Consider the following 14298-nt stretch of genomic DNA (forward strand, 5'->3'; position numbering starts at 1 on the left):
TAAGTCTATGTAATCAAAAATGAAATTTTTTATCTATGATTAAACTACATTAATTTCCAAAAATTTATAAACTTATTATTGTACAAGTGAAAATATATATAATTATATGGATGAATAATTAAAAAATATTCAATTCCTTTTATATAATATATATACATGCCAAACAAAATGTATTTTAATCAAAATAAGTAGAAAAATTTTAAATACAAATATTGGAAGGGTATTATAAAAAATATCTAACAATTGCAAAAGAGAAAAATTTTTATAAAATAAATAACATATACATGAGTATCGTTACACCATAGTTGAAAATCATAAATAACTAACATAGGTGTTTTGTAAAATCCACAATTCCACAGTATCTATTTGCATTGTTTATAATTAACCATACACACTAAAAGGCACGATATAGCTACCAATATTTCAACGTGGTTACAAGATGATCATCTGCAGTTACATAAGATATAGTATGAATGATATACACACACTCACACACATATAAAGTATAATATATATATATATAATACTTTATTTGATGAATTTTAAGATTGTGGGTTGTGAATAATTATTTCAAGTAGACATGGAATAATTTGTTTAAACAAAATATTAAACATGTGGGTATGTAAATCTGATACATTAATATACATACACAAAGTGGTCTAAAACTATAAAAGCATAATAATAGATGTCTTTAAACGAACCTTAGATGATAATGATGATGATGATGATAGTCATAATAATAATAAAAAAAAAAATAATAATAATAATAATAATAATAGTAGTAGTAGTAGTAGTAGTAGTAGTAGTAGTAGTAGTAGTAGTAGTAGTAGTAGTAGTAGTAGTAGTAGTAGTAGTAGTAGTAGTAGTAGTAGTAGTAGTAGTAGTAGTAGTACTAGTAGTAGTAGTAGTAGTAGTAGTAGTAATAGTAATAGTAATAGTAAAAATAATTTATGAACAAAAATCTTATAAAGGAAAATATATAAAAGATATCCAATCTTTTATAAATTATATATGTTATATAACTTATATTGTACTAGTACAATTATAGATCGACTATAATTTGATTCTGCAATAAGAATGTAAGTATATATGCATTATTTTACAGCATCAATAAACTTTTTATCAACCCTTCTATAATTTAAGAATTTCAATAAGATCATTATTAGTTTTATTTGTTTTATGTATTAAAAAATATATTGAATAATTGACAGATTTCAATATGGAACTATTATTTTATAAAATATAGCTTAATACAGATAAATATAAGTTTAGGAAAGAAAGTATAAGCTATTCGATATTAAAACAGAAAATATGCAGTTGCAAACCTCGTTAATATTGAGTTGTTGTACTATTAATCATTATATACTACCTTCAAAATAAAATCACTATAACAGATACTTATATTGTGTATTAAATCCTTCTGAGAATTGTTTTCAACATCTATTTTAAATAAAATCTGATGCTGTAATAATTTAATGATAATTATAGATTATTTAAATCGCATAGTCTTTCATAAAATATAATGAAAATGCTATTGTATAGATATATTCTCTAAACCTAATGAACGAACAAAAAATTATCTTAATAACAATAATGGAATGTATTTATTTCTTATATTTTATAAAATGTGGGAATGTTCAAACCAGTCCTGAATTTTTTCATAAAACTGTATACCATACTGATAACAAGATGTAACCACGCTGATTGGCCAGGAACACACCTGATTTAATGATCATACTGGGATAAATGTCGATTCAGACTAAGAGATTTGTTACACAGTATCATATGATTTTATATAATAATGTTACTAATAACATTTCTAATGAAAATCAAGAAAACAAAAATAATATATATCAATGTACAAAAAACTAGTGTACATGAAGTTTGTAAAAATTTTTGTATACATTTTTAATAATTTAATTACTATAATCAAATTTATACATGGTACATATTATACAAGCACACAATCTCTTCGTCTGAATGAATTATGCCATTTAGCATATGTGATATTATCAGATTTTAGCTGTTAATGAAAATTCTTTTGTAAAGATAGCAAGTTATGTGTTTTTACAAAAGGATTTTGATTTGTCAAGCATCCTGTCAATCCATTTTGAATTGTACTCAGTTATTGCATCATACATAGAATGAACTTTTCCATATTAAATATTTTTCATTGTATTGGATTGCCCAAAAATTAAGATCCTACCCTATAACTTTTGTTAATTACTAATCTCTTGCAAACAGTGTTGCTAGAAGATAGATAAGCACCTAAATTTTCTTGGACAGCTTCAACCTTTATAAATTATTTTAGTTTCAAATATTTAGCACCATTATTATCAAAAAAATAATTTGACGGATTTTTTAGGCAATCCATTATTAGACGGATGGTTTACTGATATCATAGATATCGCAGCATCTATGTTTAGTTAAATGAGGTAATGAATCATATTCAGTCATCAAATTAGACTCAAGAATTTTTCTGTCAAACACAAAAGGGTAAAATACTAAGATATTCCTTTAAAAAATTAATCTAGTTACTAATTAACTATAACACAATTAATAGTTTCCTGGTCCTTGAAATATTATAACACTTATGTAAGTTGTTTATAAGGATAATAATACTAGGCACATACGTATAACATAGAAGGAAAATTGCCTCATACTATGTACCTATTGAGTCTTCTACTATTGCAATATTAAAATCTATGTTCATTTTAACAATTCATGGCAAATTACATATTTATATTTGAAGTAAAAAGATCATTTCATATATGTCACATAAGACATAGATACTTTTTATGATAATGTTAACATTAATGGCTAATTATGTTTCCCAAAATGATGTGATCAGTTTAGAAATGAAGATTCAGCTCTTCCAAAATACTGTCAGTCTTAAAACGATGCAAAAAGTACTTTGTAATTATCAGTCATTTTACTAAATTCCCCATCCTCTCAAATTTATACTTATTAACAAGATTGAAAGATTCTATACATTTAGCAGTTGTTAAAGAAATGTAAACAATTTTTTATGCTGTTAGTAGCCGATTGAGAAGCTGAATTTTATGACAATATAGACATAGATTAAATATTTCTTAATAGTTTCCATATATAGATTTCTATTACTTCGTTTCATTTTTACTGTATTCACTTCAAAAAGTATATGGATCGGTCATAAACTTAAATATTTCCTTTTTTTATAATAAAAATTACATTTCCCTCTTAAATCTATAAAATGTAGAAAAATACATCATTTAATCTATATAAAATAGAGAAATGCAATGAATAGAAAAATGCTCATGAAGGCATTTTCCTTCCATGATTTTTGCAGCGCGATTTATAAGTATTTAGCCATAGCTGGCAGTGCCTTATTAAAAACTGCAAAATAAATCCAGTAAGTTTCTCAATTTACAATAATCAGCATAGTCTTACACATGATGCCTTAGTATAGGATATCAGTCCCCAAAAGCAGTATCTCCTGTACTCTAGCTTGCTATGCAACAGAATAACATTCTTATCGTTATAAAAGCAACTACAATGTGAGAAACAATTAACAAAATTATAATTGAACAAAGTGCTTAAGATTCTGTTAAGAATCTTACGATAATATCAGTAAAGATTATATCTCATTTCTATAATTTGTAGTAATACCCGTTGTGAAATTTGAAACCTTTTCATCCTTTTCATTTATATTCACACCCTGAAGCTGAAATGGAATTATTCTAAGTAAGAATATTTCCTTGTAAGAAGTTTATCTTACAAATAATCAGTTTATATAAAAATAACTCTTGTAGATGTATTAATAACATACTGATATATACACTCCTTTTTTATGAAAAATATAATAATATACAACAATAGCATACATATCACTTATCATAAAAAAGGAGTATTAAATTATTATATAATGCTCTATGGGAATATTAGAATTATATATAATGCTCTTGATAAATGTTTTTTTTCCTCTAAAAAAGATCATGTCATTTACCATTAATTTTTATCTTGAGAATGAATACTAACCATCTATTAATGTACTTAAAAATATTTTGATAAATCTGTATTTAGTTTACTTACGCACGAAGTACTACTCAGTATTTCATCAGTTTCTTCTATTTCTTCACTAATGTCTTCACTATGAGTACTCTGAATTGTATCTTCTTTTTTGACATGTACTTGCACAGAACTATCCAATTCTTGTAATTCTTTAGATGGACTCTGTTCATTAAAACTACCTGATGCAGATGACACAAAATCTTCTTCATAATTGTCAATATTATCTACTGCTAAAGTCAAACATTAAAAATAATCATTTTATGAATATAATAAATATATATGCAATATATATGCATTTACATATCTTTTGTATCAATGAGAAATAATGTATTATCTTTTTTATTTCTCCTTACCAAATCCAACATCCATTAATTCTTTTATATCATTTATATTAGTCTTTTTTCCGTTTAATGGTGGTAGATCAAATATAGAACCAGACTTATCTAAAGGTGATGAAGATTCAGCTTTATGTACATTACCAACATTGTCTCTTTTTTCATCAACAATAATTTCTTCAAAGTAAATAGCTTTTCCAAAGTTACATTCTATATTAATCTCTTTTTTATTTTGTACATTATTCATAATATTTAGTTCTTTATTATTTATACTATTTTGTTTTGTAACATCCACGTTTTGATTTTTTTGCATTTCAGATACTATAGATTCATCAAACGTAATTAAAGGTCCTTCTTTATTGAACATATCAATTTGACCAGATGCAATTGTGGCAGTTTCTTTTATTGTATGATTTATTACTTCGTATGTATCAATTTTTTTTGTAGGACTTTTATCAGAGTATATATTGTTCCCTTTATCATTAATATCATCTTTGTCAGTTATGTTGTCAAAAACTATTATATTTTCCCTGAGAGAATTCTTTTCTTTATCATGTGACTCATCTAATAAATCATTATGTAATGTTTGTGTATTTTTCTTTTTGTCAGTTATTGTCACATTTATTGGAATACTAGTGCTTTGTTCAGAGAAACTTCCTAGTTTCTCAGAAGAATTATTATCATTTGATAATGATTCAGTATGTAACATCTTTGGTACAGGAACTTCAAAGGTTGCATTTGCAAAGTTTGTTGACGTTTCATTTGTTTTATTATGTTTACTGTCATTGAATTCCACCTGTAAAAATCATATATAATGTGATAAAAGAAGTACATAATTATTATTAAAATATATTAAACTAAATACCTTTTGTGTTATGTTACAGATGTTGATATTATTCTTTAAAATTTCTCCAAGTAATGGCTCAGATGAATTTATACCTAATTCTTCACATAATTTGTTTCTACCGACATAGTTATATTCTTTTCCAATATATGTCTCTGGATCATATACAGATATAGTATAATCCAAACCAAAATATTCTAGGAACTCCCTAACCAATGAAAATAGTAATTTTCCTTCGGAATTAGCCAGGTACTGTTTTACTGTTTTGTTGAGGAGTGGTTCTGGATTCTAAAAAAAATATAAATTTTTCGATTTTTAACTTTGTAATTTCTTTTTATACTCTTAAATATCTAGGTGCTTAAATGTTCACTATTCTCACAAAATGCTCACAAAATTTTCTATTGGAAAATAAAATATAATTCATATTTAATATAACATTATTCTTACCTACCATTACAGATTCCTGTTCCTCCAGAGCTAAAAACACGCTAGCCCTTAATTCAGCCTACAAAATCACAAACAAATTCTAAAACATAAGACTGACATAAAAAATATTAAATTGTAGACATGGTCTGTATAACCTATATAATCACAAAGAAATTCTAAGACATAAGAATGACATAAAAGATATTAAATTGTAGGCATGGTCTATATAACCTATATAAAACTACGTTTCTTATTATCCTGATCTTACCCGGACTTTTGCGAGAACACCATTATTTTCAAGAGTTTGTACCACTAAATCTCGTAATTCAGTATCCTCCTCCATGGAAATGTTACTGTCTATCATGATTACAAATAAAAATTGTTTCTCTAAACACTCAAGACACGTAAATGTTTACGCTTTCCATCATGTGTCCTCTTTCGCAACACATACGACTGATAGTATTATAACGGAGGGGAAGAAACAACTCCTATCGTTTCCTTGAACAGTTTGATTAATAAATAAATCCATCAGATGGCGCGTATTTTATCATTTTATTTACCTTCTTCAGACTTCGTCTATAACATTTTTTAATAAAAAAAAATTTGTTTTTTTCAAATGTTAGATATAGTTAATCTTAAATAATTAGGATTTCATCGTATATTTCCTAAATAAAAAAAAATATCATTATCTTATATTTCTTTATCGATAGTTTCTAATTACCAATTCTTTCAATATCATCAATTTAAATGTGGTGCATAAATTTTCAATATTACTTTACTTATAAAGAACATATATTTTAGATGGCATTAAAAACTACGTTGGTGCCATCTACATATATACATGTCAAAATATTTACTTTCACCCATTCAGGAAACAATAGATGAAATTCTTCAATTTCTTGAATTTACATTTACTGATCATGTTATATAGAATTGTTTTTTCTGAGTAAAAATATTCAGTTAAAATTATCGCATATATTTTATGTCGATCAATTAATGAAAAATGAGTGAAAGTGACGATGAACTATCGTTATGTTCTACGACAATATCGGCACTTCAAGAATTTCTCGAAGAAAAAGAAAAGAGAAAAAAGCAGTTGACGGATGTGTTTCAGTCAAATCTATTATTAGATATATCATTTGAAGAAGATTGGGTAATCAATCAAAAAGTTGAAGACAAGTCATTTTATATGTTGAAAATTTCTTATAACTTTTAGGGTTATCATATTTTATTATTATATTTTAGCAATTAAGTCAGTTTTGGTATGATGAAAACACAACAAATACAATTGTTAAAGGTGCTATAAATTCTACACCTATAGATGGAAAAATAGCATTAATTTCTTGTCCAACTTTATATACACAACTAAAAAAAACTTGCAACGAAAAGCAAGGTATATTTTTTTATTATATGTATATTAAATTATATATTAAGAATATAAAAATAAGTAAAGATATTTATCTATTCTTTGCAGTAATTCTTTTAGAATATGACCCTCGTTTCACAGTATTTGGATCAGACTTTATACCATATGATTATAAATTTCCTTTAAATGTACCTAGAGATTTATATAATATTTTTGATTTAGTCATAGCAGATCCTCCTTTTTTATCTGATGAATGTCTAACAAAAATTGCTGTGACGATAAAGTTATTGTCGAAGAAAAAAATGGTACTTTGTACAGGTATTAAATTATATTATAATTATTTTATATTTATATATAGAAGAAAACTATATACAATCTATTTTTATTTTATCTATATAGGTGCAGTTATGATAAATTTAGTTGAAAGATTACTAGATGCCAAAAAATGTAATTTCATACCAAAGCATAAAAATAATTTAGCTAATGAATTTTACTGTTATTCAAACTTTGACTTTGATGAAATGCTGAAATAAAATAAAATGTTTTACGTAAAGTTTTATAATTAATTTGCATGTTAATTTTATTTTCGATGTATTTAATTCGATTAATTATATTCGATATATTCTATTATTATTATAGATTCTATATGACATTTCTAAGCTAAAATTTATTTTTCTTTATAAATAGCAGAATTTAATAAAACTAGAAGTTATATTGATCTATATAAACCTATGGAATATCATTGTCAGTTAACTTGTCATTTAAGATTTATGTTCATATATATATAGAATCATAGATTACGAGACATAGTTTTACATCAAATTTAACTAATTAACTTGTTTTTTTATTTTCGTAATAAAATTAAGAAAATTACTCTATTAATAATGTAAAATATGTATGTACATATATAGAAATTGCACAAAGTTGGATATAAAGGATCGTAGACAAAATCGGTTGTTTCATTAGATGTAATTCCTTTCCATGCTTGATATGGATAGCATATGTGATTTAAAATAATTTTCCATTTTAACATTATTTTCCAATAGATTTGAAATGATCCAACAATATTAATATTCTACTTATTACAATTATTATTAATCAAAAGGGGGAAAAAACAATTTTAAGAAACTGATATTGCCTGAAAAATGTATGTATAACGATCTATCAAACATTTTTATTACAAAAATTTTTAGATAATTATGTGTGTGTGTTAATATGTAATATATATTTATATTACTAGATGTTATTGTATAAAAGTTTGATAAGCGAATGATTTTTAATTCTTTTATTATTTTATTAGATTACATGTATCTTTTGAAGTGAATAGTCATCATAAAATGGAAAAACAGGCTCATATCTATGTTGTTGCTGAAAAATAATCAATATACTTCTGCATCATACTGTTTTCAAAGTTTATGCTATTTAAAATTAAATGTTATATTTATAAGATATAAAAGTGATACATTGTATTTTTAAGTCATTAATATATTTTTTTCATTATTATTATATATATTTAAATATATGTTCTAATGCAAATAACTGGATCTTATGATAAATCTCTAAACGAATGTATTGGTCATTATGAATACATCGATTTAGAATTGCCTTTTAGAGAGAAAAAGAATTAGTTTTTCATATTGACTATTTTAGGGCTATTATTAACATTCTTCAAAATATTTGTAAGGTATATAAATGCATGATTTTTTTGTTATAATAATGTTATTTAACAATATTTATATAAGAATTATAATATATAATTTTAATTCATAGAAATGCTGTTTAAAACAATATTTAAGTTCATAAACTGATCTTAAAACTTTAAGAAAATAGATTTTAGAAAAAACTAAAAAGATCACAACTTTGAGGATCAAAAATTATGAGGAATTCAATAGAACTATAAAAAATTGGATTACTTAAAATAATTAATAAAAAATATAAGCAAAAAAAAATGCTGATACTATTGTTCAAGAAAAATTGGCAGAATACGATAATGTAATTGAAAATAATAAAGAATTAGAAGGGATACTTCAAAATGGAATTGTTAATGTATTAAATCCTTTAGAGACAGAATTTTACAACATTCCAATGAAACTTAAAAGAATATAAAAACTTCATTAATTTAATTTCAGATTCAAGGTATTTTGGAAAGTATATTAGCAAATTATATTATCCTCTTATTAATGAATTATTAATACGCTTTACTAAAAGATTTGATATTAATAAGGTTTATCACACCATTAATTTGTATTATTATTAGTAGTTATATATAATTAGAACATATTTTTAGAAATTATTTCTCTTATTGATTAAATGCAGCATATAAATGAGAATTAAAAAAGCGAAACTTAATATGTTTCGTAATAAGAAATTATATAAAAAATAACTGATTAAAATTTTGTAAATTGTATATTTTCAAAAAAAATTCTTAAGTATTCATTGAAACTTATGGGCAAATAATTGTAGTATATTGCAAAATTATTTTTATTATTCATATAAAACTCCTATTATCTATTATATAAAATTTTAGATTATTTAGTCTTTCTTATACTTAATACTTAATATTTATACGTTAATGGCAATGATGATGAAAATATGTTAATAGAGTGATAATGATAATGAGTTCATTTAGCAACAATTTGTTTCCATGTTGCTATGAACAGTAACAGGTGCTAAAATATAATGTGTAGATCCTAAATTTGTTGTAGGTGCTGGTAAACTATTAGATCGTTTCGTATTATTTAATTCGACATTAGAACCAACAATTAACATTGGTTCTGTAAATATCTGTTGTTCTGAATCATCATGAGGTGTCATAGTACTGTAACCATGATCACTATCCCCCCCAGGTCTTTTGTAATTAGTTGAAACCCTATAAGGTGATATAGGTGCAATGGCATCTCTTATAAAAGAATCTAAATTGTGCTTTGTTTGATCAGGTTCTAAAGGTTCTACATCACCTTCTAAATGTGTCATATGTAATACGTCAGGTGAAATTTGCACATGCAAACATTGATGTTCCAAATCCGATTGCATAGAGTGCAATCTGTAACAACACAATGTAACACCCAAAATTAAAATAAAAACAAGTATGCCACCTGCAACTGGTCCTACTGACGAAAATTCGCGAACTACAATTTCTTCTATTGATTGAGAATCTGTAAATATAAAAATGAAATATATATATATATACACATACACACACATACATACACACATTATTATATGGATTAATTTAGTCTATATATAAATTTTTATAAATATTATATAATCATTGCTTACCATGAGTTTCATCATTGTAAGGCACTGGAGCTCCAAAAATGCCTTTAAAACATGCAAATACATCAGAACAAAATGGAATTTGCAAAGAAGTTACTCCATCAATGTCCATATAACACCATTGACAGCCTACAATACCCAGGCATTCCCCTTCTGTTTTATATATTTTACAATCAAAAGAAGGACAGGACTTTATATTTAAATGATGTGACCAAGAATGTGATAAATGTATAGTTTGTTCAGATGGAGGTGGACATGCCTCTAAATTAATTTTATGCTGTACACAACTTGAAGAATACAATGAACATTCGCATGGACATTCACATTCAGTTTGTTCCATTCTCCTACAGTTTAAACATAAACGATCTGTCTGGAAAATAAATATGCACAAAATAAAAAATACGTATATAAAAATCATTTAGTTAAAAATATTATACACTTACTGTGCTACATGGACAAAAAGCTCTTAAAGAATTGCATGTAACATTAACAACACCAAGAAATATATTGGTATTGGGTATTGCAGCTATTTGATATTTTATACAATGTTCTCCATGCACTGTATTTGTTAAGACTTCTTGTAAGGATGTGTTAAAATGATAATATCTTTGTACAGTACCATCCAAGTAACTAGCACATGTCTTCTTTTTTACAAAATATTCTTGATTTAATATATCATTAGCAATTAATTGCTCCTTATGTGTTAAATGTTGTTGTTCAACTTTACTCATTGGTTGTAATAATGATGGATGAGATACTAAGTAACCCATATCATCCATTAAAAAACACTTTATTGTTGAATCCTTACAAAATGGAAACATTTCTATAAGAAGTCTAGAAATATATCCCATTGTAACATCCATAGACATTACCGCCATAACTGCATTATCATTATTTTGTCCATACTTTGAATGTTGAATTGAATGACTCAAAGTTACAACATAGCCTGAACCGCCAGCATCTAAATATGGTCCAGTAAAAACAATCTTTTCTGGATATTTTAAAGCTTTTCCATACCAAATTCTACGCTTTGGATCTAAACCAGAATCTATAATTATTCCTGGAAATACTTCTAAAGCACCACTAGTAGTACCAATAATATATCTAGAATGATAAATTGTATATATAATTAAAAAAAAACATTAATATAAAATATGTGTGTAAATGTACCTTCTAATAACAAATTCATTAATTGAACTTTCTATATGTCTTTCTTTAAAATGTTCTAAAGCTTTGCTTAGTGTAACCACATCTGGCCTCACAGAATGATGTAAACCTGGATTAGCCAACAATCCAGTCAAATCTTTTATGTATGCCATATAACTTTGTACAATTACACCTGAATTTGTCTCTAGTAATTTAAGTTGTTCCATAGGAGACTGGAAACACCATGGTGAAAGATATACTACTCCACTAGCTAAACATTTAATTTAATATAAAATTATAAAATATTATATAGATAATATATAAGATGAATAAATGAACAAATATTGTATTTTTCTTACATAATGCTATGATGTTATTTTGATGGACACATAATACATCTTTGTTGATAGTACCATGTGATATAAGATCAAGGGAATGATATAACAAATTTTTAGGTAATGTTGGTATATTTTTTATAATAGACATTGTTACTTCTTCATTCACAGATACTAAGCATAGTATTAAATCTTTATAAGTTAAATGTTTCCACATATATATTTTCTGTAATAAGAAAATATGATATAATCTATTTTATTTATGAAATATTAATTTAATATAATACCTTTTTACTTTCATTTATTTGAACGTCAATAAGACCTTCATTTTTTTCAATCATTATTGCTGCAACTTCACTGCTTATATTTTCAATATCTTGTAAATATACTTTTATTGGTTGCTCTGTTATCATTTCCATTCGTGGGAAATCTTTATGGATCCAAACTACTTCTTTGCTATCAAACAATATACCATAAGTTTCTGAACCAATGTTAAGATATGTTAAATCATCTAGAAAATCTTTTAATGTCACATCTAGATACAACAGTGTAACATTTGTGATTAATCCAATAGACGTAGACATCATTTTACTATATGGTTCAAAGTATGGATCTGAGAGGTAATATTCCTTTATCTCATTATGAGAACATTTTATACCAGAAAATAATCTTGATATTTCAAATCCAAGCACATTTTGAGTTGGAAGAGTTATAATACTATCATTTTTCAATGTATCTTTAATACTGATATATTTTCCATGATCTATAAGAAATCATTTTTAGCATAAATTTATATAATAATACATGAATATTAAATATATGAAATTATAATATACCTGAAAGAATAAGTATAGTTCTCCAATATGCATTTAATTGCATTGCTGATATTTTATTAAAAATCTCATATGCATTTGATGGATCTTGTAAAGTATTAGTCAAATGCAAAAGAATTACTTCTCCTTGTAGATTTTGTGTTAAAACTTTCAAATCTATATTTATAGTCTGATTTGTACCTACAATGTTTTTAATTTAATTATTGTATCATATTATTAATTTAGTTATCTATTTTAATTCTTCTACCTTTTTTAGTAAGACTATCTATATGACGTCCCAGTTGATATTTATTAATATCAGTTGCCTTTACAAGACCATCTTTACAATATACAAAACCATTTCCGGCAAGACCAATGGCGGTAACATAATCTTTCTCAGATAGCATATCAATTACAGTTTTAGCAGTAATTTGAATCAAGATAAGCTCTTCTTCAGATATAAAGGTACCATGTTCTAATAATAAAATGATATTTTTTGCTGAACAATGTTGAGATAACAATAATGGTCCAATATTATGTACTAAACTAGGTGGACCACATATTCTTCCTGGTGGATATAATGGTAAGACATGTAAATTTTTCCATCCTTGATCTTTTAATTTTGCAGTTAATTCTGAAATATTCACAAGTACATATTTTATTTATCTATACTCTTTTAAAATTTGATATTACATACCTGTTGTAATTTCAGAACATATATCCAATGCTTCATTCTGAGTACTTTTTATATTGTTTCTTTTATTGGAATAAATAGAATACATTCGTTTTTTTAATAAAATAAGCTCTATAATTCGATTACTTTTTTGTAAAAGATCAACATGAGATAATAATTTGTTGTTTAATTTTTGTACTAACATATTCAATGTATTTTCTAAATTATTGGTGATATTTGAAAATTCCAAATTGTCAAGTACTTCTAAAAAAGTTGGTATACCAAGTTCCTCATTGGCAATAGAAAGGAATACATTAGACAATTGTACAACAATATCATGTAAACATGTTTCATTCAAAGGTTCAACATTCATTTGTTTACGTTCAGATGTATCTAATTGGCAATTGACATTTGTATTTCTATTATCATTTCCATGCACTAATACTATTATAGTGAAGAATAAACATAAAAATGTTGTTAAATCCATTTCTCAAGGCCTCTTTTGCCAATTAAATATAATTATTTTAATAATAAATTCATTAATCCTTTTTCTTTCCAATAATATTTCTTCATATTGGCTACACATAATTACAAAATAAACATATTTGCAAAATATGACTTTGTTGTGCATATTAATAACAGTATGTATATGAAAGACATAATATTACAATACATAAATTAGAAAACCAAAAATTAAACACTTCTACTCTTGCCACCAAACTATTGTAAACTAAGAACGCACGCTTTAGGGTCAAATTCAGTCAATTCAGAAGGAGACCAAAAGAAAAAGAAAAATAGATAAAGATATGTTAGGTAGTATGTCATAAAATTACATTTTCATTATAAAATAGTACACGTATTGGCCTATTTAATAAAAGATAAATTTTTAAATATTCAAGTCAAAATACATAATATCACTTATTATTAATTGGTATACGACGAGTATATCATAGAAGAAGAAATTACCAAAGATGTTTTCCAGGAAGATAAAAATAAAATTCTGTAGAATCACCAATCAGATTCTCTATATAAGAA

General features: G+C 25.2%; 3 protein-coding genes across 8 annotated transcripts; 1 reads left to right on the top strand and 2 right to left on the bottom strand.

Moving 5' to 3' along the window:
• Positions 1 to 289: 289 nt before the first annotated feature.
• On the bottom strand, positions 290 to 6220 carry LOC118439748 (uncharacterized). 4 transcript variants are annotated; one of them, XM_035861785.2, is made up of 6 exons: positions 5924 to 6220; positions 5681 to 5768; positions 5251 to 5517; positions 4404 to 5181; positions 4072 to 4280; positions 290 to 3703 (listed from the first exon to the last, which is right to left on the bottom strand). In XM_035861785.2, the coding sequence occupies exons 2-6, from the start codon at positions 5681 to 5683 to the stop codon at positions 3617 to 3619; spliced, it is 1344 nt and encodes a 447-aa protein (XP_035717678.2). In that variant the 5' UTR covers positions 5684 to 5768; positions 5924 to 6220; the 3' UTR covers positions 290 to 3616. The 4 variants fall into 4 exon arrangements, with proteins under 4 accessions (XP_035717678.2, XP_035717676.2, XP_035717675.2 ...); XM_035861783.2 differs by having other exon boundaries at positions 290 to 3490; positions 5681 to 5734; positions 5924 to 6209; XM_035861782.2 differs by having other exon boundaries at positions 4072 to 4277; positions 5681 to 5734; positions 5924 to 6207.
• Positions 6221 to 6444: 224 nt separating this feature from the next.
• Positions 6445 to 8691, top strand: LOC118451513 (EEF1A lysine methyltransferase 1). 3 transcript variants are annotated; one of them, XM_085664957.1, is made up of 4 exons: positions 6445 to 6808; positions 6901 to 7048; positions 7244 to 7339; positions 7421 to 8691. In XM_085664957.1, exons 1-4 carry the CDS (start codon positions 6659 to 6661, stop codon positions 7552 to 7554), a joined length of 528 nt encoding a protein of 175 aa, XP_085521083.1. In that variant the 5' UTR covers positions 6445 to 6658; the 3' UTR covers positions 7555 to 8691. The 3 variants fall into 3 exon arrangements, with proteins under 3 accessions (XP_085521083.1, XP_085521082.1, XP_035744060.1); XM_035888167.2 differs by having other exon boundaries at positions 6457 to 6808; positions 7130 to 7339; positions 7421 to 8658; XM_085664956.1 differs by having other exon boundaries at positions 6448 to 6808; positions 7130 to 8677.
• A 723-nt stretch (positions 8692 to 9414) lies between these two features.
• Positions 9415 to 14204, bottom strand: LOC118451608 (VWFA and cache domain-containing protein 1). Its single transcript, XM_035888350.2, has 9 exons — positions 13288 to 14204; positions 12859 to 13224; positions 12615 to 12791; positions 12066 to 12541; positions 11803 to 12004; positions 11468 to 11714; positions 10741 to 11401; positions 10301 to 10667; positions 9415 to 10176 (listed from the first exon to the last, which is right to left on the bottom strand). The coding sequence occupies exons 1-9, from the start codon at positions 13748 to 13750 to the stop codon at positions 9647 to 9649; spliced, it is 3489 nt and encodes a 1162-aa protein (XP_035744243.2). The 5' UTR covers positions 13751 to 14204; the 3' UTR covers positions 9415 to 9646.
• Positions 14205 to 14298: the final 94 nt, after the last annotated feature.

Source organism: Vespa mandarinia, chromosome 2 (assembly GCF_050613455.1).
Source record: "Vespa mandarinia isolate Hongniang chromosome 2, ASM5061345v1, whole genome shotgun sequence".
NCBI lineage: Eukaryota > Metazoa > Arthropoda > Insecta > Hymenoptera > Vespidae > Vespa > Vespa mandarinia.